The sequence below is a fragment of the Rattus norvegicus genome, chromosome 7 (genome assembly GCF_036323735.1).
Source record: "Rattus norvegicus strain BN/NHsdMcwi chromosome 7, GRCr8, whole genome shotgun sequence".
In the NCBI taxonomy this organism is placed as follows: Eukaryota; Metazoa; Chordata; class Mammalia; order Rodentia; family Muridae; genus Rattus; species Rattus norvegicus.
In genome coordinates, this window is record NC_086025.1 from 88,922,668 (window position 1) to 88,945,580 (window position 22,913).

Genomic DNA, 22,913 nt, shown 5'->3' on the forward strand with positions numbered 1-22,913 from the left:
ACATATCTGACATTTTAAGGAATAATTTCAAATGCTTAAGTTCTGTACGTAATCTTTAATTGCAGAAGGGCAGCCTTTCTTACTTCCATGCGGAGCAGGGTGGGGGGTGTGAGAGCATATGCATGGTTTACTTTTCTGGGTTTACCTCCTTTCCGTACTGCATCTTGTTTCCACTCCTCATCCAAGCCTCTGTTGACTCTGCACTTCACCAGGGAAGGACAACTCTGTGGCAGACCTCGCCTATTTCCATGGAACTAATTCTGAGTTCCAGGAGTGTGACTGGCCATCAGACCAGTGGGTGGTAACTCACCAGGAAAGGGAGGCCCTCATCAGGATAGCCCAGTGATCTTAGTCTGACTGCAGCAGCTTCTTCCTTCTCTGGAGTCACGGTAGCCCTACAGGTTTAGGCGAAGAAGGACTCAAGTGTGTGAAAGCCCCACCTGAGATTAGGTCTAAGGGCTTGCAATTGAAATGCTCCTCAGAAGAACCTGATTCAGTGCTTAGTCTGGAGACCTTCTGATCCTTGTGAATTTGCTCACTCTGAGCATAAGTGGCAAGCTGACAGCACTCTGTTATAGTAAGAAGTAAATAGGTTTTGGGTTTTTTTTGTTTGTTTTTTGCTTTTTGTTTGTTTGTTTTTTTACCAAAGATTCAAAGATTCAAGTTAACTCTGTTCCTCTGTCAAATGTTTTAAGGGAACAACTGGACACAAACTCATTTCATCAAGGATCAGAGTGATACATGTAGGAATAATGTTGCCTCCTGAATTTACATTCCAAATCATTTTTCTTTCTTGACTTACTCAGTCTCCTAGTCTTGTCCAGTGAGTGCCATCCCATCGTGATTTTTAAGTGGAGGCACAGAAAACAAATGGAGAAAGGGCACAGACTTAGCCTGTCTCGTTGCCTTTTTAGGCTTTTCAGGATATGTTAACTCCTTTCACCGAGCGGGTTTCATTCTCTATCCTGCTTTGAACTCACTACCCAGCCCACACTGGCCTGGAACTCAAGGTGCTCCTCCTGCCTCCACCTCCGAGGTGTTAGGAGATTGCAGGCCTGCAGCACTGCAACCAGGTGCCTTGACTTGTAGGCTTTATGTCTCGCTTAAGGTTTCTATTGCCATGATAAATTACTGACTGAAAGCCACTTGGTTACACTTCTGCAAAGTCCACCACAAAGGAACTCAGGGCAGGAACCTGAGGCAGGAGCTGAAACAGAAACCATGCTACTTCCTGCCTTGCTCCCCATGGATTGCTCAGCCTGATTTCTTATACTCTCCAGGACCTGCCAGAGATGGCACTGCCCAAAGACCCTCAAGAAAATGCCTCGCATGCTTGCTTACAGCCCTGTGTGCTAGAGATATTTTCTCAACTGAGGTTTCCTTCCCTCCAGTGGTTCTAGCTCATGTCAAGTTGACAAAAAACAAAAACAAAAACACCTCATGTAGGGAAGAAGTCAGATTTGTCTCCTTAGAAACTTTTATTTTCTCTGTCATGTAGTAAACCTTAAATACAAATGAAACCCTTTTCATTTCAGGGAAAAGCCTTTTGTTTTGACACCAGAGCTTAGTCCTGGAAAACTTCAGATCTTACCTTTTGAAAAAGCCTCGGAATGCCATTACCACGGGATTGAGTAAGTTTTTACTTACACTTCTGTGACTTGTTGCTACAGCTGCTTTGTGGACTGCATGTGACATAAAATGGCATAAATTAACACAGACCCCAAACAAAGTATGTGTGTGTGTGTGTGTGTGTGTGTGTGTGTGTGTGTGTGTGTGACTGTGTGTGCATATGTAAAGGCCAGTATGTGTGCATGTGTGTGTGTGTGAGACTCTGCATGCATATGTAAAGGCCAGAATTGGACATAGGATTTCTCTCTGTATTGCTCTCTGCTTTATTCCTTTCAGGGTCTCTCACTGAACCCAGAGCTCTGATTTTTATCATGTTGGATGCCAGCAATGCTCTAGCAATGCTAGTTCCCCATTTCTTCCCTTCTAGGACTGGGTTTGTAGGAATACATTGCCATCCTCAGCCTTTTGCCTTGTGTGCTGGACTCAGGTATTTGTGAATGTCTATCCAGCACTGTTACCCAGCAACCACCCCCCATCTGATGTTCACTTTGTTCTTTTCTCTCTCTCTCTCTTCCTTCCTTCCTTCCTCCCTCCCTCCCTTCCTTCCTTCCTTCCTTCCTTCTTTCCTTCTTTCCCCCCTCCCCTTCCTTTCTCTCTTTTGACAAAGGCTCATTATGTAGCCCGGGCCAGCTTGGATTTGCCATGTGGACAAGCCAATCTCAGAGATCCACCTGTCACTACCTCCCTCATACAGAAGTGTGCACCATCACATGCCCTACGCCTGTGTTTTTAAATTTATATTTAAAGCCCTATTCCTTATGTTATGACCCATAAAGCTCTGTCTCACTAATTTTGATAGGTTTAGTGCCTTCTACTCTATTTTTAGTATTTTACTTAGTATTCATGAATGCATATATTATGATCCTAGTCTATTAAAGAAACTTAAGTGGGAGTTCTAGATAGTTTGCATATAACTCACATCTGAGAATTGAAATCAGTAAGCACAGTTTATTTACCAGGGACTGAGAGTCTGTCCTGAGCAAAAGCAGTGCTAGCTCTGTCTGCCATGCTGCACCGATAGACACCCCGGACACCGGTGCTTTTTACTTCCTTGGCCCTAGAAGCTCACAGACACACTGCTTTGAATGGCATTAACACTTGCATCCTGATTGCTGGCTAGAGTGCCTGTCATCTGACCACATGGTAGATTGTGTTTCCACATGTAATTTAGTTTTGTTTATCTTGTGCTTCATCTCCCTATTTTCTCTTGTTTTAACTTAATACAGAAAAATATTAATGGCACATCTGAATTTATAAACAACATGTTCTTCATGTTCATTTATTAAAATATTAATGAATACTTGTTTGTGCATTACTGACCTAAACCCTTATGGTGTTTTATTTACAGTATCCTGAGATACATTTATCATAGTCTTACTAGCTTAGTTTGGGCTACTATTGCTATGAAACACCATGACTAAAACCAAGTTAGGGAGGAGAGGAAAGGCCTTGTTTGGATTATGCCTCTACATCCAAAGTGCATCACCACAGGAAATTAAGACAGGAACTCACATGGGGTGAGAATCTAAGGTTTCTGATTACTGGCTTGTTCCTCATGGCTTGCTCACCCTGATTTCTTATAGAACCCAGGAGTAGCCCCACCCATAATGGTCTGGGCCCTTCTACATCACCCACTCTTGCCTATAGCTCCATCCGAGGGAGGCATTTTCTTAATTGGAGTTTTCTCCTCTTAGATGACTTTAGCTTGTGTCAAGTTGACATAAAACTGGCCTGCACAGCGCCCATAAAACATTTAGCTTTTCTTATATAGAAAATATGAAACTGTTAATCATTTGTCCGACAATAAATATTTCCATGACATCAGATATATACCTTGTGTTCTGTGTCTCTCCTTTTACCATGTCACTTTGTCTTAAAGGGCATTTTAATGGCAGTGAAGGGAGCATGTGCACTGTACATAATTCAGTTGAAGGACATTAGGAGTCAAAAATCCACATATTAGAAACAAAACATTATAGTACAAACAGCCTTATAATCATAGGATATTTTCTCCCCAAACAGTTCTGTGTACAGGCTCACAGACACTGCGTTACTTCTTGCCCAGAGTCTGCAGAAATTCATGGTTCTTAATTTTACTGTATATTTTATTTATATCCCCGGACAGAGTATGAATAACCTCAGGGTTATTGCCAGTTTGTTTTTTTTTTTTTTTTTCACAAAATAAGCTAAACCAAAGGCTAGAGAAAGAATCAAACATTGGGATCTGTGATCTAGAGCCAGTCTTTTGCCTGTCAGTTCTGACTGAAGCACTGATTTCTCATAGTTCAAGTTTAAACCAGGGTTCCTCCAGTCCACAGTACTACACCTTAGGATCACCGAAGCAGCTTTGAATTTCAGCTGTATATATAAGGTATGCAATACCGTGTTATTGTATATGTGCAGAGTGAAATGATTGCTGCAGTCAGGTTATCATAGCCACCACCTCACACAGTTACTGCACTTTGCCATGTGTAATAAGTATTGAAAGTCTAATGCTAGGAAATTTGCAGAACAGAACCTACATGGTTTCCTTGTGCTGTACATTAGAGCTCTAGATTAATTCATCCTACAGGACTCAGTCGTTTTGGACCCCTGGACTGACACCACTGTCCCTCTCCTAACCATGACCTTTATTCTACCAATGGTTCTGTGTATTCATTTTTAGTCTTAGAGTTGTCTTTAAACCCTTTCTGGAAGTGTCAGTGACTGAGTTCGTGTGCATGGTGTATATTCAGGTTGACTAGAGCAAGATGACCCTTCTTTCACCTAAGGAAGTTACACTAGTAATTAACTCGGGCTCTGCAGTCACCAACGACAGTTTACGTTCTGATTATGCTACATGTGGCGGGTAGGTCATAAGAGGCACTGGTAGAAGGCAGATCTAGGGATGATGAAGGCAACCTTGTCCATTTGGTGGCTGTTTCATGTTTTGAAGTCTGACCCTAGTACACCTGATAGTAATCCCAACAGGGTCTCCTTCCGTAAGTAGTACAAATCACATTTTGCACATTAGGCAGCAGAAGCATAAGACAATCTGCCCAAATTCACATAGCTAATAGGTAAAGAAACTAGGACTTAAATCCATATAAATCTGTGATCTATAATCTTTGAAATCAAAGATGTCACCTGAGGGAAAAATAAAGTTCTGAAAGCCTATTCAGGCTGTCGGGGATCTAAGAAATAGTGTGTTCCTTGGGAGAATTATTCTGGTATTAGGGACCATGTTAGAACACTTTTACAGGTGTAAACAACAGACGACAGAAAGGTTTGTGTCAGTTCTCCTTGGACCATCATTCATAGTGAAGTCATTTGTGGTCCTTAATGCAGTTTCAAAAAGGGGAGGAGGTGGAGAGCTTTGCCAGGTCGTCGATGCTTTCCCTGAGTGCTTATTTGCTGTGCTTAATGTGGGATTTTGAGCCCAGAAGCATTGCACGGCTAATACGTCATTGATTCAGTGGATTAGGTTAAAGCAGAACCCAGATACACAGCCAACCAACACGTTTAAAAGAAAATCTGTAACTCAGGTGAGGAGTGGATTTCAGTTTTGAGTGCCGTTATACTATAAATCTTAATCTTTGCATTGACAGTAAAGTCACCCTTTCAGCAGAGTCAGCATTTCCCATAGTGGCATCCCCGTCATACTGAGAAGTCAGGGATGGCTAGAGTTTGAAAAAATATTAAAGCAGCCATACTAGTTTGGCTATAATCCAAAGGATCAACTGAATCTGTTGCCACAGAAGTGTAGTTGAAGAGGAATTAGATTGTACTTCACATTTGTAAATCTTCCCATCTAATAGCAAACTAGAAAAAAAAGTGAGCCGCTGAGAAGTAGGCCATTCAGCCAACTCCAACAACTGTTAGGAAACCAGGTGTTAAGACAGTGCCTGGCTCTTTTCCTTTAGGAAGGAAAGAAGATCCCATTGTTCTCCTCGATGTTTGGTTTTAATGCTCTTCCTCATTTTAGATATTGCCTGGATGACCAGAAAGCTTTAGAAAGAGATGGGGGATTTTCTGAACTTCAATCTCGCCTTATTCGTTATGAGACCCAGACCACCTGCACCAGAGACAGTTTTCCAGTCCCCACCGTGTGGAGCCCTCTTCCGTCCCCTGCAGTTCTGTCAGAGCCTCAGAGTGTCCCTGAAGGAGACGCATTGCAAGGCGAACTCCGAACTGAAGTTTCTGGATTGAAACGGAGATCTAAAGACGCCAGTTGCCTTTACCCCCAGAAAAGGTGACCTGTGGAGTCCACAGAAACAGTCTCTCCAGAGAAGTACTTTGTTCTCTGGAGAACTGCTTTTCACGTCTGCCTCGTGTTCTTATGCTACTTTCTGCACAGGGTTTTAGATTCATTCCTTCAGACTAGGAAGTTCGTTTGTATGTTGAGTACTTAACTGGCTTTGGTTATAAGGTAGAAAAAGAAATGACTTGGGAAAACAAGGAGCTCTTGCTTTCTGTGCTAATGCACAGGTCATTAGCACAGTGGGTGTGTAGAGCTGTTACTTACCTCAAGAGCTCTAGAGCTGGCCCTGTAGGTGAAGGCTCAGTGGCCCTGTGAGGATGACAGGTGAGGGTGGACTGTCTTGTTAACTCTCTCTGCTCCTCTCCTATTCGTGTTGGCCTTCCACCAAGAGGTTTCAGGAGGCCCCACCTAAAACCGCTCGTTACATGTAGATAAAGCTTTAAAGTGTGCAATGGCAGTGCATTTTATGGAACGTTTGAAGTCACTTTATTTTGCTAGCTAAATAGTCCAAATATATTAGAATTTAGATGTTGATACAATAAATACTGGATTTATAAATCTTTAGACCATGTGGTTGGATTTAGGCCCTGGGCATATAAAATATGCTGTAAGTTCTGGCTATACTTAAGTCTTTAAAGTATAAATTGTGTAGAAATAAAACTTTGAGGACTTTTTGAATAGGTGAAAATATGAAAATACTGTTCCTGCTATGAAATAGCTAAATGATTTTTATGACAACTTTGTTAGTTCATGGCGTTTTTTTATGTCTGATCAAGTTGCAAAGCCAAGCCATTAAAAAGATTTATTTCTATTCAGGGAAAGTATAGTGAATACTGTAGTATACTGTAGCCTGAGGGGAGCAGATGGGTGGTTCTAACGGCTCTTTTGAAAAAGGACAGTTCCCAGTCCTTGTGGAAGCAAATATAAATGATTTAGAAAAGCCAAAATAAGAACTAATTTTTGTTGTGTATGTATTTGTTTCGAGTGACTTGTGTTGCACAGATAGTTGCAGGGGTGTGATGCAAAGATTTGTGGTTTCTTCCTAAAATTCCGTAATGAAAGGCATGAGTGCTTAATAGGGTATTAAGTGTTTACACAGAGGTGTCCTAATACTGCTAATTACTTTCCCTCTTAGCTTGAAGTCTAGTTATCACTTGCCTTCTCTTTTAAGCACTGCCTTAGCTACTTTCTGTTGTCGTGATAAATTACCCTGACAAAAGCAATGTCAAAGGGAAATGTCCACCTCACAGTTGAGGCCTCCAGTCCCTCATGGCAGGGGAAGTGAGTCACTGCAGTAAGATCGTGAAGCAGTGCGCTTAGACATCCACTATCAGAAGCAGAGGACAATCCATGCAGACTGACGCTCAGCTCCCACACACAGTCCAGTATCCCCTGGAGAGGGACAGAGGGAGGCGCCACCCACTGTAGGATGAGTCTTTCCACAGCGATCAGTGCAGTCATGATGACCCACCACAGTCACACTCAGAGGCCATCTCTCAGGAGAGTCAAGATCCTGTCAGGTTGACTGCACTGTCACAGTGCATAAGCCACAAATCTAGAGGAACAGTTTCATTGTTTGGTGTCGGTTATTTTATGCAGATTAGCAAGAGATTTTAATTTTCTTAGATTTGTGTTTAAATGAAAATAGTTGTAACATTTAAAGCAAAAAGTAGGCTCCATTGTTGACACATTTCATTTGAACTTTTTTTTTCTCTTTACAGAATTACAAAATCAGAAAGTTCTGATTGTTTGCTTTCTCAAGCAAGTTGCAATAGCAATCATTACCATCACGTAGGGACATCCAGGAAGCCTCAGGCAGAGCGCTGTGTGTCAGTGCTTCCACTTCCTGGTCGGGAAGCTTCCAAAGTTACTGTAAAGACCAGTTCAGGACAAAAACGAGCACACGAATCAAAATCATCAAAGCAAATTAAGGAATCTCGATCCCAGAAACATACACGGGTAAAGACTTCTTGCTTTCCCAGTTCTACATGAAATGAAACTTCATTGTGTGAATCTTTAAAAAAATGTGTACGAGTATATTTATATATGTGCCTAATGGTTTATGAAGAATAAAATAACATCGGAACTGTATAAGTCACAATTTGCTTATGATCAAAATTGAAATAGTTGTGCCATTTCTGAGAAATATCAGCCAGCTGTTCCTTTCTGTTGAAGATGCTGAAGGAGGTGGTGACAGAAACCTTGAAGAGACACCACATCACCGAGGCCCATGAGAGCTTTGATGCCTGCAGCCAGAGGCTCTTTGACATCTCCAAGTTCTACCTGAAGGTGTGGTGTCTTCTCTGCTCCCAGTTGGGTTTATTTCGTGTTCTGATATCTGTGAGATGTGTGCGCATAGGCTTTATATTATCTGTGTGCACTGCTACCAGGCTGCTTTAAATGAGACAGAAATACTGCAGTGAAACTACTTTATATTTGCTTTGTTTGATGTTAGCCTTGTGTATAGCAAGCTGCTTCAGTCAGAGAGGCCTTAGTGATTTTCCTAAGTGGGAGCTTTAGCATTAATTGGTAATTACTGTATAATTAAGCTATATGAAGCTAAATGGTGAGTATAGTATTTTATTACAAAAAATAATGAGGAGGCAGCTGTTACTGTTGGCCAGATATAAGGAGTTGGGTGGGTGAGGGACTGCTCAGGTGACAATTTTCTTTAAATCATTTAAATCATGTGGGGTTTTTTGTGTTGTGAATGTGTGGTATATCGTGCAAGCATTCATAGGCCAAAGATGAATAGCAAGACAGAGTTTCTCACTAACCCTGCCATTTTGGCTATCATGGCTATACACTGAGCTAGCTCCCAGGGTGGTCCTGTTGCCACCTCCTCACTCTGAGGTTAGAGGAATACACATCCATGCTTGGTCTTTTACATCTGTGTTGAGGATTTGAACTCAGGCCCTTGTGCTTACACAATAGACATTCTTTCCCACTGAGCTTCTTCCAGCCACGGGATGACAGTTGAGTGTCAGCTTTCTGAAACTCGGGTGCTGTTTGGTCCTCTCTGCCTGAAGCCTAACCAGCATGCAGAAGTAGGTCTTGGGGTAAAATTACAGGATTGGGACTGCATTCACTACCCTCTTTTAAGTCTGCTCAGGTGGGCAGCATCACTGTGAAAAGCAAGTGGAGAAAGGTAAGAAAAAACTAAACATATATTTCATTGAGCATTTTTAAAAGCACATGAAAGCACGTGCAGAGTAAAGGAAGTTCTAAGAAGCCTACCTTGTTTCTGCATGAAATAGCAACAAGGCTGCTGCTGCTTCAGCCAGCAGAAGCCAGAGGAAGTAGAGAAACTAAACAAACCACAGGTGAATGGCCTCTTTCCACAGTGGTGACCGCAGGGCCTCTGAACAGTTCTGTGCCCACACTTCTGACACTACAGTCTCCAATACGGAGGAAATGCTGGGGGCGGCAGTGAGAAGCTAGCTGGTCATCTGGTCCCCTTCCTTGTAAAGCCACCAAACTCAGCACTCAAAGCTTCCATATTTTCAGTGTCTCTCTTCTACATAGAAGAGGCCAGCCAAGGACTAGCAGACAGTGTGGGTAACTTCTGAGTCAAGTGAAGCCAAAATGTAAAGAGAACTCTGAAAGGGTAGAAAGTGGGAGAAAAGTTAGAAACACTAGAATTCTTCCAGAAATAAAACTGTGCCCATAAAACTAGAATTACATGCTGTCACCAAAACCACACACAGAATACAAAGGCTCCTTTTAATTAAAGGTGTGAGGAAACTAATTTAATAGAAACGCTGAACAGCTGAGCTAGATATTTTTTTTTTCAAATAGTAAGAAACAAGAACTCTAGAAAGAGAAAATGGAGGCTAGATTCAGAAGACCCTCTACTGATAATAGGAGGGAGCTTCAAAGATAGAAACTATGGTAGAGAAAAATCATCAAAAATACAGCAAAGCTTTTGTTAGGGACTCACTCACCTCCTGATACTCTATTTTCTTTGAGGCTGTTGCAAATGGGCATGTGTCCATGATCTCCTCTGTGTGTTTACTGTAGAGGTGTAGAAACGCTACTGATTTGGGCAAGTAGATTCTATATCCTGTCACATTGTTGAATTAGTTGTTCCTAGAAGTTTTCCGGTAGAATTTTTGGAATCTCTTCTATACAATACGCCATCTGCAAACAGGGATCCTTGGACTAATCATGCCTCCTTGTACCCTCTAGTTCTCTTCTCTTTCCTTATTGCTCTTGCTGTGTCTTCCAACACAGTCTTGAAAAGGAGTGTGGATGATGGACAGCTCTGTCTCCTTCCTGAATTCTGTAGGGTTGCTTCAAGTTTTCCTTCATTTAGAATGATGTTGGTGTGAGTTTCTCTTCTATAGCTTCTATTATATTGAAGTATGTTCCTTCTACCTGACTTTCTCTGGGACTTTTTTCATGAAGGCATGCTAGATTTTGTCAGATGCTTTTTCTGCATCTTTTGCCATTTGGTCCATTTATGTTGAACCTTCCTTGCATCTCAGGGATGAAGCCATCTTTATCCCTGGTGGGTAATATTCTTCATGTATGTCTGTATTTGGGTTGCAGACATTTTATTGAGTGTTTTTGAATCTACATTCCTCAGGGAGATTGACCTGTAGTTCTCCTTGTATCATTACCTGGTTGGGTGTCAGAGAGAGAGACAACTTTATTGAAGGAATTTGAGAGTGATCTGTTAATGGTTTTTTGTTTGGTTTTGGTTGTTATTTGTTTGTTTTTTATTTTTAATAGTTTAAGAAAGTTTGGCTGTAGATCTTTCAAAGTCTGGTAGAATTTTGCTGTCAATCTATCAGGCCCAGGACTTTTTTGTTGGAAGACTTTTTGTTACTATTTCAGTCTGTTCATTTGTTACCGATCTGTTTAGGATATAGGTTTCTTCCTGGTTTAATTTTGGTGGTGAAGTCTTACCAGTATGGTTCCCTAAACAACACACACACACACACACGCGTGCGCGCGACAATAATTAAAGGAAAAGAAAGCCATAGATTTAAGGGCTCACATGGAAGGATCTAGAGGGAGGAAAGGAATGGGGAAAATGATATAATTATACTATAAATTCAACAAATAAAAAAATTATATTTTTTAAAAGTTCCCAGAAATGAGGAACCCAGGCCTCTTGCTGGAAAAGATGCTGCTTACCCAAGTCAGTGAGTAAAAATTACAGCAGGTATCTCCAAGTATCCAGAATATTTTCTCAGATTTACCAAAAGAAAGGGTGTTTACTTCTTGAAAGGACCAAGAATGAAATGGTATGATACTTCTTCAGGGCATCATGGTATACTAGAAGGCAGTAGAAAGTACCTTCTAATTCTGAGGGAAAGTGACCTATCTGGTATTAATCCAGAGTGACCTATCTGCTCTATAACCCAATCAGATGAGAAGGCTCAATAACAGCACTTTCAAATCCAGAAAAGGTTTTAAAATATATCCTTCTCTCTTATGGGGAATCTGTTAGAAAGTCAAGTTGCACACATAAAAGGCGAAACCAAGAACTAAAACAAAAATTGGCCTACAATGAGACAAAACCTAGTGGGCCTGGTCTTGGGAGACTCCAGGCATCTGGGCAGGTGGACGGAAGATCTGTGTTAAGAAAAGATAATGAAGTTGGAAGTAAAAGCCCAGAGAAAACGGAGGTGAGAGATCATCCAGAACATGCCAGTGTTACATGCTTTGTCAGGCTTGTACTCAACCCACTGTCAGAGGGGAAATATCAGTTATGTGAGTGGAACACTGTCTGTCCGTGGAAGAAAGAAAACAACCAGTAACCAGGTTGTTTCACCAGAGGAAGTGTAGAAGCTGAGTGAAAGAAACATACGTGGCCAGTCTGATCACCTCGTGGTTACACCGCCTTTGCCTAGATAGAATAAAGCAAACACAAGCTAATTATGGGTGCCAAGTGTCGCGCGCCCAATGTCCCGCCAGCAAGAACGACGCATGGCAACAGGATTCTTCTGCGAGCAAGCCTTTACTGTGTTACAGCTCTTCTTAGTGTTACAGCTCTTCTCAGTGTTACAGCTCTCTTGAACAGGGACCCCAAGCAGCAAAATCGCTCGGCTTATATAGACAGCAGTATGCTAATTATCTCTCAGGGATTGGTGGGGCTTGGATCACCCCACTACTTGTCCTTCAGGGATTGGCAGAGAATGAATCACCTCATTAGCATATTAACGGTCAACTAACACCTGGTGAATAAACCGCACATGTGCAGTACCGCTGTTCACCACTAGAGGGAGCCCTAGCAAGGGGACAAGCCTGCACATGCGCAGTAAGTCGTTTATATCCAGACAAGGCTGGATGTCGGCGCCATCTTTGTTTCACCGCGCCGCTCTCTACATCTCCCCCTTTTTTGTTTAATAAAATGACTGGTCTAGATCTGGGTGTCACGTCAATCTTGTCATTGCTCCTGTCTTAGGTCGTTCTCATCCAAACTTGGCCTTACCCGTCATAGAGTTACCCTATCGCCACCGGGCCCCGTGTCTTAGGTTGGTCCGAGTTCGAGGAAAGTTGCCCGTCCCTGGATACAATGACTCCACATGACTGTGACAAAAATGATCTAGGGCGAACTCTTGATCTTTCAAAGAGGCCAGCCATATGTTGGGAGAAGTACCCTTTTTAATGGTGGTCATAGCCTGGTAAACAACCACTTTGTGTCTGGCATGTTCTCTTTTTTAAACAGCCAATAAGCCAGAGACCTACTCCGCAACCCAGGAGGACAATAGCTCCTCGGGACAAACATGCCCGCCCACTCCTTAAAAAGGGAGAAAGCATCGGTAACCCATGAGGTAAAGTCTTCAACTGTGATGGGGTCCAGCCTAGTGCTGTTGAGGACAGCAATCTGCATCAGCAATTGTCTTGATAGTTGCTCTGCTTTCATGGACCAGTTTCCTTTCAGATAATTCGAGATTTCTTTGCTCTGTTGAAAATTCTGAGAAAAGTTATTTCGCAAAGGAGTAATGCATAAACCTCTAAGGGAGGAAACGCAAGACAGCTGTGTCATATGATACAGTGCTTCAATTTGTTCTTGAACTAAATCTATCCTTTGATTGGCTAATAGAAGGCCAGATGCCAAATGGGTATTAAATTCTTTTTGTATCTCTAGCGCCACTGCAGTTCTGATTGACAGTCTCAGCTGTCTGTATTTGATTGGTCATAGCGATTGCAGCTGTGGTAGCTGCGGCAGCAGACAGCACAATGGCTGAAATTATGGCTGCCATAATTCCAAAATCTCTTTTGGCTTTCAGCAAATTAAGAATAGGAAAGCTATCTGGGTTTGCCTCCACTGGGATTGGCACAAAGGAGGGAATCTTAACCATCACTGCGGTGTCATTGGTGCCATCCCAGCATTCAGCTAAATAGCAGACTACATCAGAGCTATTATAATTTAAAGCACCACTGCTTACATTAGTGCTTATCAGAAAAAAGGTGATCTAGCACATACTGAAGTACTAGTGGCAGTATTATTTACCAAGAGGTTATTATATTGAATATTGATCAACCTGGTATCACCTTTTTCTGGTAGCTGAAACACTATACAGCACGAAGTTCTCTCCCATCAACCTAGCAAAGGGGGTCAGGGATGTATATAACCCTTGCTCATTGGACAGCACCCATTGAAACCAAGGCCAGAGATTATGCTTGTCATTCTTATTCTCAAAACAGTAGAATTGCTATGAACTGGCATGGGTACTGGCCAGGATCTGGCAATAGCCCACAGGGTGAGCGAATTAACCTGTATTACCATCCCCAGTAGTAATAGTAGGGTTCATAGTCTCATCTTCAGGAAGAGCAGAAGACAATCTTCGAGTCAAACGCTCAGGTACCCAAATTGGATTTTCTTGATTCTGCGGAAAAACACAAATCGCTCCCCTAGATCTCGAAATCATGGGATCTGGGCCACACCATTCATCAGTTAAGACATCCTTCCACTTTACTTCTGCATTAGTTATAGGTATAGTAGCAGCATGGCGATCTGCGGCAGAGCGGCCATGCGCATCCAAAATTAAGAAATTTAGAGTAAAAAGAGCCAAAGAAAGTTGTCCTTTTGGTGTTTGGCCGCTGGCAATTCCCTCTTTTGATTTGTGTATAAGCTCTTTTAAGGTACGATGTACTCTTTCCACAATTCCTTGACCCTGAGGATTGTATGGCAATCCTTTAGTATGTTTGACCTGCATTGTCTGACAAAATGCCTGAAAGGACTTAGCAGTGTAGGCAGGCCCGTTGTCTGTCTTGAGACTATCAGGCTTTCCCCAGGCTGCCCATGCCTCTAAGCAATGGCTAATGGCATTACAAGCCTTTTCACCAGTCATCAGAGTAGCGTGTATAATACCGGAACAGGTATCAACAGAAACATGAGCATATTTTAAATTTTACCAGTTTTATGTCAACTTTGTTATCAATGTTACATTTTTTTAAACCATATCCAATAACTTAAAAGCCAATAGTCCATAACCAAGGCATGTAGAGAATATTTATACATTTAAAACCAATCAGAAAACAAAATTGAAGTGGCTACACATATCTTAGCTACAGGTGCAAGGCTCCAAGGGCCAATTGAAACTGCTTTTTTAAGAAAAGCACCTTGTCACTTGCTAAATCTCCTTGAGACCAGGAATCCAAGTAGGCACACTCAAGTTTATCTTTTTGTTTGATTCTCCTGAATAAATTTTCAGGCGGTCTACCTCTATCAAATCTGATCAGTATGACTCTGTGAGGTTTCCACAGCCTAATCACATACCTAGCAATAGCCTCAACTTGAGCCACAACAAAAGCTGCACTGACCCCATTTTTTATCTCTGCCTTCTCTCTGTTCCTTTTATCTCCTTTTCTTTTCTCTTTTTCTTTCGAGACCTTTTCTCCCTCTGACATACTTTCTTGTTGTTCTGCAAGGACCCTCTGACCTGTCCTAACGGCTCTAATGGCTTCCTCACATCGTTTATCCTCTAAGCAGGCAGGGACCATTCGCCAAAGAGGTTTTGGTCCAGGCTTAAGCTTGCTGTCTGTGGCTTCTCTATCCCACACAAAGAAAAAAAGAAACAAAATTACCAGCCTTGCCCACAAAGGATCCATAACTTTAGGTTTCTTCACAGTGGCTCTCCACCTAGGCCCATATCTTTCTTCCTCATATATGGCTGCCTCTTCCTCTAATTCCTCCTCCTCGGACTCTGACAACTCTTGCTCAGAGTCACTGCCAGCCAGTTCTAAGGCTTCTAATTCTTTTAATGGATACAAAGTATCCTCTCCGGATGACTTGTACTTCGTCCTCCGGGGCACTCTTATTTTTTCCTCCAGCGGCATTTCTTCTGCCTTTTGTATTTCTTTCACTTTTGTTTTAGTAACCTTTTTCTTTTTGCGAGCTCCTAATTTCTCACTCTGCTCCATTTCTGCCTCTGCTCCGTTTCTGACATGCTCTCTTAAATCCAAAAAGGGGCATGCCTCTCGAAGCCTAATTTCTCACTCTGCTCCGTTTCTGACATGCTCTCTTCCAAAAAGTGGCATGCCTCTCGAAGCTTACCTTTTAATTTACCTTCTCGCAGTTCTGAATCCTCTTCAGCACACTGAAGGGTCCCCTGGCACCGGCGATGTTGGTTCCCGGGTCTCGGCACCACTTGTCGCGCGCCCAATGTCCCGCCAGCAAGAACGACGCGTGGCAACAGGATTCTTCTGCGAGCAAGCCTTTACTGTGTTACAGCTCTTCTTAGTGTTACAGCTCTTCTCAGTGTTACAGCTCTCTTGAACAGGGACCCCGAGCAGCAAAATCGCTCGGCTTATATAGACAGCAGTATGCTAATTATCTCTCAGGGATTGGTGGGGCTTGGATCACCCCACTACTTGTCCTCCAGGGATTGGCGGAGAATGAATCACCTCATTAGCATATTAACGGTCAACTAACACCTGGTGAATAAACCGCACATGTGCAGTACCGCTGTTCACCACTAGAGGGAGCCCTAGCAAGGGGACAAGCCTGCACATGCGCAGTAAGTCGTTTATATCCAGACAAGGCTGGATGTCGGCGCCATCTTTGTTTCACCGCGCCGCTCTCTACAGCCAAGCTCTGATGTAATCACACTGTAGAGAAAGAGAAGGAGAAGGCAGGTGTTGGGCATAGACCTCGATCTGTGAATGATCTGTGCTGTTCAGTCATTCTGAAATGGCTAAATCATCAGGGACCAGCAAAGCATGACAGATGGAAACATGAAGGTACACACAGGAGGAATTGCTAGAAGAATTCAGAGTAGCTACCTCTGTGAGGTATTTCCTGCTTGCTAGAGGGCTGCATTTCCCTCTATTGTACAATTAAGGTTTTATTTTAATTTTGTGTTTTAATTTGATATGTTCACTGCCTACTCTGCCCCCCTTTCTGTGAATTGAACCCAAGATTTTGTACATGGTACACAGGTGCTCTACCACTGAGCCAAATCTCCAGTCTTATCATATTTTAGGAAGTAAGACTATATTTTATTCCTCTTTGTGGTAGAATGAAATAGCTAAAAAGAAGGGGAAAAATACATATCTGAACAATTAATAGAGACCACATATTTCTTTCCCAAGTACTGAAGCATCAGTGGTACAGTGAGGGTGCACATGGGCCAGCACTGCTGGAGACATGAGATGTGGGGCTGTGCGCGCGCGTGTGTGTGTGTGTGCGTGTGTGTGCGTGTCTGTGTGCGTCTGTGTCTGTGTGTGAGTCTGTGTCTGTGTCTCTGTGTCTGTGTCTCTGTCTGTCTGTCTGTCTGTGTTTGGTGAGGGAATTTCTGTATTTCAGCTTGAATCTTTATTACTACATTGAATCTGGGCAACACTTTCCTAATTGCAGTGGCACCTGTAGACTTCCTTAGGATAATCTCTAGCTCATTGATAATGAGCTGTTGTTGGTAATGTAACAAACAAGGCTCCAAATGCGTTTTTCATTAATGTCTAGGATCTAAAAACATCAAGGGGTCTCTTTGAAGAAATGAAGAAAACAGCCAACAACAATGTGGTGCAGGTAAGTAATTTTCAAAAAGCCCTGTTCAATTACATTGGGATTTTGTTCCAGGGCTGCTGCTCTGCTCACACTTAGGGTAAAAGTAGAGATGGTCTTTTCAACACCACCCTCCTGAAATGTCCTTGATATTTGACAATAGATTTGTTCTTGCAAAGTGTAATAACTCTTTAAGAGGTAGTTTTATCAAAAAAGTTTTTCTCAAATGATGTTAAAAGAGAAAAATGAAAAAAAAATATTTCAAAGAACTGGGAAAAAAATACTCTATTTTGATTAGCTGTTTTCCAGGCATGGTTTAACTCTTTTGAGTGACCATTTCCAAAGGTACTTTCAAATAAAGATAAGTGACTTGAGTCATCATCTGGTCATTGAGGACAGTTCCAGGACTCAGCTTTGCACGTGGGGCTCAATATGCCCTTAATTTGGAAACTAAGTGTAAGGACCAAATGTTGTCTTTTTACTTTACATTTTCTGTGCTGTCTTTGAAAGTTTCTTTGAAGAAAAAAAAAACAAAAAACAAAGAACAAAACAACAACAAAAAAACCCGAACACTTGAGGCTTCATAGGGATATTTTAATATTGGAGTAAACGGGGAGGGGGGGGAGGTTAGGGAAGTGAGGTGCCCCGAGGGAGGGCACACTCAGAGCTTAGTTGTGAAGCTGTAGGAAGTTGTTTTACCGTGAGTGTTTTGCACTGAGTGACTCTATAATCCTGTGTCTGTCTCTTCCTCCCCAGGTGATCGAATGGGTGGTAGAAAAGATGAGCAAGAGATAAACTTCTCCATCCTCCTTTACTTAGAAAACCGCACACAACCGGCACCTTTACTCAGTAGATGCTATACTTGTAAAGGGGATCCGTGCTGTCCTGTATTTATATAGTTTTGTGATGCTCAGTTAAAGTATTTTTAACTAATGCACTTATTTTTACAGTTTCCCAATATTTTTAACCTATGTTATTTTTTATATATTTTAAATGTTTTAACTCTTGACTATTTAATTGTTCAATAAACAGTAATATTTCATTACTTCATGGGTTGCATGTCCTTGTTAGGGTGTTACCCACTTGAGTTGCTGCCTGTGGTGGTTTGAATTAGAATGTTCCCCACAAGCTCTGGCATTTGGAACTTGGTCCTAGATGGTGGTCCTGTTTGGGGAAGCTCGGAAGGCGCCTTTTTGGAGGAAGTGTGTCACTGTACATGACTTTGAGTGTGCTCTCTCTGCCTCATTGTGTGTACTCACTGATAAGTGGATTTTAGCCCAAAAGCTCAGAATACCCATAATACAACCCACAATTTATATACAGCTTAAGGAGAAAGAAGACCAAAGTCACACTTCAGTGTTACATAGAACAGGAAACAAAATAATCACAGGAGCTAGAGGGAGGGAGGGAGGGATCTGGGGCCAAGGGAGGAGGGGAAAGGGGGGGCAGGACCAGGTATTGGAAGGGATAGGAGAGGAGCAGGAAATTGAATAGAAATATGTAGCAGAGGGAGGTGGGGAACTGGGGTAGGCACTAGAAAGTCCCAGACTCCAGGGAAGTGAGAGGCTCCCAGGAACCCATGATGATGACTTTAGCCTAAATACCCAACAAAGCGGAGATAGAATTTGTAGAGTCCACCTCCAGTAGATAGGCAGGGCCCCAGTAGAGGGATGGGGCCACTCACACATCTCAAAATTTTTAACCCAGAAATATTCCTATCCAAAGGAAAAACAGGGACAACAAATGGAACAGAGACTGAAGGAAAGGCCATCCAGAGCCCACCCCATCTAGGGATCCATCCCATCTGCAGACACCAAACCCCCACACTATTGCTGATGCCAAGAAGCATTTGGTGACAGGAGCCTGATATGACTGTTCCCTTAGAGGTTCTACAGTGTCTGACCAGTATGGATGTAGATACTCAACAGCCAACCATCAGATTAAGCCCAGGGACCCCAATGGAAGAGCTGGGGGAAGAACTGAAGGAGCTGAAGCAGATTGCAACCCCATAAGAAGAACAACAATATCAATTAGCTGGACCACCCAGAGCTCCCAGGGACTAATGGGTGGAGGAGCACCCTTATAGAGGCAAAAAGGGAGGGGGAAGTGGGGGGATGGGATGAGGGTTGGTAGAGGGGTAACCAGGAAGGGAGGATATCATTTGAAGTGTAAATAAATAAAATGATTAATAAAAAATGTTCAGGATAAAAAACAAGGTCTTAACTTGTGCACATACTCTTATTGGAGTTCGCTTGTATGCACACACTTGATCAGGGTGAACCGAGGTTAATCTGGACCTTGGAGAATGGGGAGGGGTTGCTCTTAGGATGAAGTTTCATTGGCTGGATTTTTAAAGTACAGTGAATGCTTATTTGTATGGAGAGGCATTCCAGGAATCCCAGGTACTTGCTGGGCAGGTTTGGGGGGGGGTGGGAGGGTTGGGGGTGTCATTGAGCTTGTGGATTTGCCAAGGACTATATGACATTCCTCAGGTAGAAGACTGGGGGTGGGGGCATGCTCCCCCAGATAAGGCAGAGAAGGAGACGCTCCTCTATGAAAAGGGAGTCCTGCATTTTGTATTCAGCTCAGAGGAGGTATCTGGACATGGTAGACTACAACCTTTGTAGGGAGGTGCAATACTCAGATGTTGGAGTAATTGACTTGAACCAGTGATGTAAGTGTTCTAGGCCCTGAATATGTGGTGGTGCACTGGTCTGTACATTGATCAATAAAATCTCAGCAAGCTGTTATTCATGTGCTGTATAATGATAGACATGTGCAGTAAGACTCTGTCCTGGGTAGCATTGAAACTCTCATTGTGTAAATATATAGCATGTGCATAATACTTAAATTACCTAGCAGAACATTTCTCCCACTGCTGAGGGCTGCTCTTACAGATGCAGCATGTGGCACAATTTGGGTGTTAAGTATTCTCTAAGGCTTCACAGGAAAATCACTGTGCCTTGATTTCCTTTCTTAATGCCCATGCCTTTAGAAGGTTTCTTGTATGCCCAGAAACCCTTGATTCAGTGTCCTTTATTACATTGTGTTTTTCTACTGCATTAGGTTGGGCCAGAGCGAGCTGCTAGTGTCCAGCCAGTTCTTGCTGTCTTGGTTGCCTCTTTCATCCCTGTAATGAAAGATGTGAGGCTTAGTAGCTTTACTAAGAAATGCTTTATCTCGCTCCCAGTTCTGGACCTTCAAGGGCATGGCATCCACATCAGGATCTGGTAAGGGCATCAAGACTGGCATATCAGAGGCAATGGCATGTGTGCAAAGGTTACATCACTAGACCAGCCTTGCCCTTTATCACAGCAGCTCTCGAGAGAGAGAAGTAACTCAGGGGTCCCAGGAGAACTCCATTAACACCTCTGTGAACACTACCCTCCTGACCTGAGGACTTCTAACCGAACGTCACCTTCTAAAGCTCACACCACATCAGCACCATAGCAAGGGCCAAGTTTTCAACACAGGAACTCTCAAGGGATGAAGCGCAAACACATACAAACCACAGCACCCTCAAAAATAACCATTTCTCAGAAATCTGTCAATAGCTTTCATATTCTTAACAGTGTGCCTGTAGTCTCTACCCATCACCAATAAGAAAAGCTTCTGAAGATGTCTGTAGATGCAGGCTGCATGAACGTCAGGGGTGGAGCTGTGAGATGTCTGGTTTTGATTGCCAACCTCATGTCTGCACTGTGTATCTCAGGGATTGGCCTACTCTTACAGCAAAGAGGTTCTGACTGGGTCCTTTTCAATCGGGGCTGCATCAGAAGGGGAGTTACGAACAATTCTCATCAGCCTCAGATGCTCTTCTGTCACTGTTTGATAGAACATGACCAAGACAAATTGTAGAAGAGCTGCTGTGGGTTTACAGATACAGAGGGTTAGAGTTCATTGTGCTTAGTAAGTACTGGCAGCAAGTGGCGGGCTTAGCTGCCGGAGCACAAAGCAGCAAGCTCACATCTTCAGCAAGAACATCGTGAATTGGAAGCAACGCACGCTTTACAAAGCCTGTCCCTCTAATACATGTCCTCCAGTGAGGTTGACCCATATAAACCTTCCTAAACAGACCCACCAACTGGAGACCAAATATTCAAATGCCCGTGAGTATGGGAGACATTTCTTGTGTAAACCATCACATTACCCCTCCACAACTCAAATTCTACTTAGCTACTGTATTATTCTCATAGCTTTTTTTTTTCTTTTCCAATGACCCAGAAAAATATCTAAAAATAAAGCGTGGTCAACAATATCTCAAATAAACCAGAAAGCGGGCACACGGGAAGACTTGTGACTACTCAGGCAATCTGTAGGGAGCTCTAGCAAACACTGTTAATAGGAACAAAACCTCACGAGACAAGGGGCAAAGAGGGGCTGGAGTGGAGCTGTACCTACTCGGGCTGTGCTCCAGGACAGGAGCCCAGATGGCCAGTTATCCATGCTTAGGAAGTTTTGCAACTGAATGACCTTGACAGGTACGTGAGAGAGGAGGAAGGTATGAACAGAGTTTAGACTTCAGCCACTGGGGACTCACTTGAGGGAAGTTCCCATTGTTTTGAATGGGAAGTAGACATTGATGCCTCTTTTCCTTGGGAAAGCATAGAGCCACAGGGCCTAAATACTGGTGAGCTATGCTATGTGTTGATGGTATGTTGAGCAAAGCTGTTGCCTGAAGAGTCAGGAGGAGAGATGTTGCATTGGCCTTTTTCCTGTATACATTTTGTTTACAGAAAGAACGAAGATAACTATGTCTAGAGGGAAGAATGCAGAGCATGAAAAAGTTCTACAAAGCCTTGGGTCTTCCCATCTAGATAGATGATTTTCATGTCCCTAATCCCTGCATCTAAGCTGGCAGTAAATCTCAATGACTGGAACATAGTCCTGAGCACATGGGGGAGGTCATATGGAGTACAACAAGGTACGTGTCTCAGCCAGCATCAGTTGCAGATCTCTGTGCACGAAGCATTAAGGACCTCCCCACCCAGGGTAATGCCCCATCCAAATATAGCTACATGAGTGAGCCCAGGCATTTAAGCAACAGTAGGAGGAGTGGACCAGCCTCACCAGACCACACAACAGTGAACAGTTTTGTGCTTGTTGTGCCAAGCCCCTGGGTTGTAAGGCGACTCATTGTAGATAAACCTTAGGTCTCACTCACATCTACAAATGAACAGCAAGAAAGAAGGTGGCAAAGGCCAGTTATCAAGATTATAACTGAAGAAAGAGGGAATTGCTTTCTCTTTTGGATTTTTTGCTTTCCTGGGAGACCCAAAAAGCTTGTAGAGGAAGAAACTTGCATCCCCATCCCCCACTGCTGTACAGATGAGAATCATAGAGCAGAACAGCTACAATTAATGAGGCATTATTGAAGGTCTTTCTTGGTCATTGCCTTTGGGTTCTTGTGAGAAAAATAAGCTTTATTCATACAAGAATTGTAAGTAAAAGTTGCTAAAAATATAACTGGCTTTCTTTTCTTTCAACATTCCTAGGCCCCAGTCCAAGCCAAGAAAGAATTGCAACCTTCAGGCCAAGCGTGAGAGTAAGGCAGTTCCTGCCTGAGACTGGAGTCATCCTGAAAAGGTTTGTGTTTGCCATGCTTTTCCCTCATCCACCTGCCAAAAAGCTATAGATGGTCTGATTTCACATTAGTTCCTCTCGTCTTCCTTCGTCTTCACCAAGCTTGCTGTCTTCCCATATCCCCACCCCCTTCCGCTCTCCTTGCTGTTGCCGTAACATTGATCAAGGTCCTCTCTGTGTAGCCTTCGATGCAAGCAAAGGGGCAAAAAGAGAGGAAGAAGAAAGAGGAGAAGAAGGAGGAGGAGAAAAAGGAGAAGAAAAAGGAGAAGAAGAAAAAGGAGAAGAGGAAAAAAACCAAAAGAGATGTTTCCACTGCTTTTTCTCTTATCATTTAGATGTGATGCTGTACCCTCTGTGGACATGGTGTAATCATTTCAATGAGCTATTAAACTTGCTTCCCTGAGTGAAATCAAATTTAATGTCATTTAGAGAACTGTAGGTAAAGTAATAATTGATTTCTGGCTACATTTTCAAATAGTTCTATTATTCAAATTTTAT

At 42.7% G+C, this 22,913-nt stretch overlaps 1 protein-coding gene and 1 long non-coding RNA gene across 6 annotated transcripts in view; one reads left to right on the forward strand and one right to left on the reverse strand.

Annotated features, from left to right (window-relative positions):
* Positions 1-22,824, forward strand: part of Mtbp (MDM2 binding protein) — an 82,553-nt gene extending 59,729 nt beyond the window's left edge. For 2 of the 5 annotated variants that reach the window (XM_063264120.1, XM_039079754.2), the window contains 4 exons: positions 1,536-1,631; positions 5,594-5,860; positions 7,591-7,828; positions 8,045-8,302. In XM_063264120.1, the coding sequence (XP_063120190.1) occupies positions 1,536-1,631; positions 5,594-5,860; positions 7,591-7,828; positions 8,045-8,269 (826 nt within the window). In that variant the 3' untranslated portion in view covers positions 8,270-8,302. Of the gene's footprint in view, positions 1-1,535; positions 1,632-5,593; positions 5,861-7,590; positions 7,829-8,044; positions 8,303-16,790; positions 16,857-17,588; positions 17,878-22,327; positions 22,419-22,597 lie in introns of those variants that run through there. The other 3 variants (NM_001130717.2, XM_006241656.5, XM_039079751.2) reach the window with 3 other exon arrangements.
* Positions 8,746-16,096, reverse strand: LOC120093658 (uncharacterized). The gene is made up of 2 exons (XR_005487118.2): positions 9,107-16,096; positions 8,746-8,994 (listed from the first exon to the last, which is right to left on the reverse strand). It is a non-coding gene; the product is annotated as an uncharacterized LOC120093658 (long non-coding RNA).
* Positions 22,825-22,913: the final 89 nt, after the last annotated feature.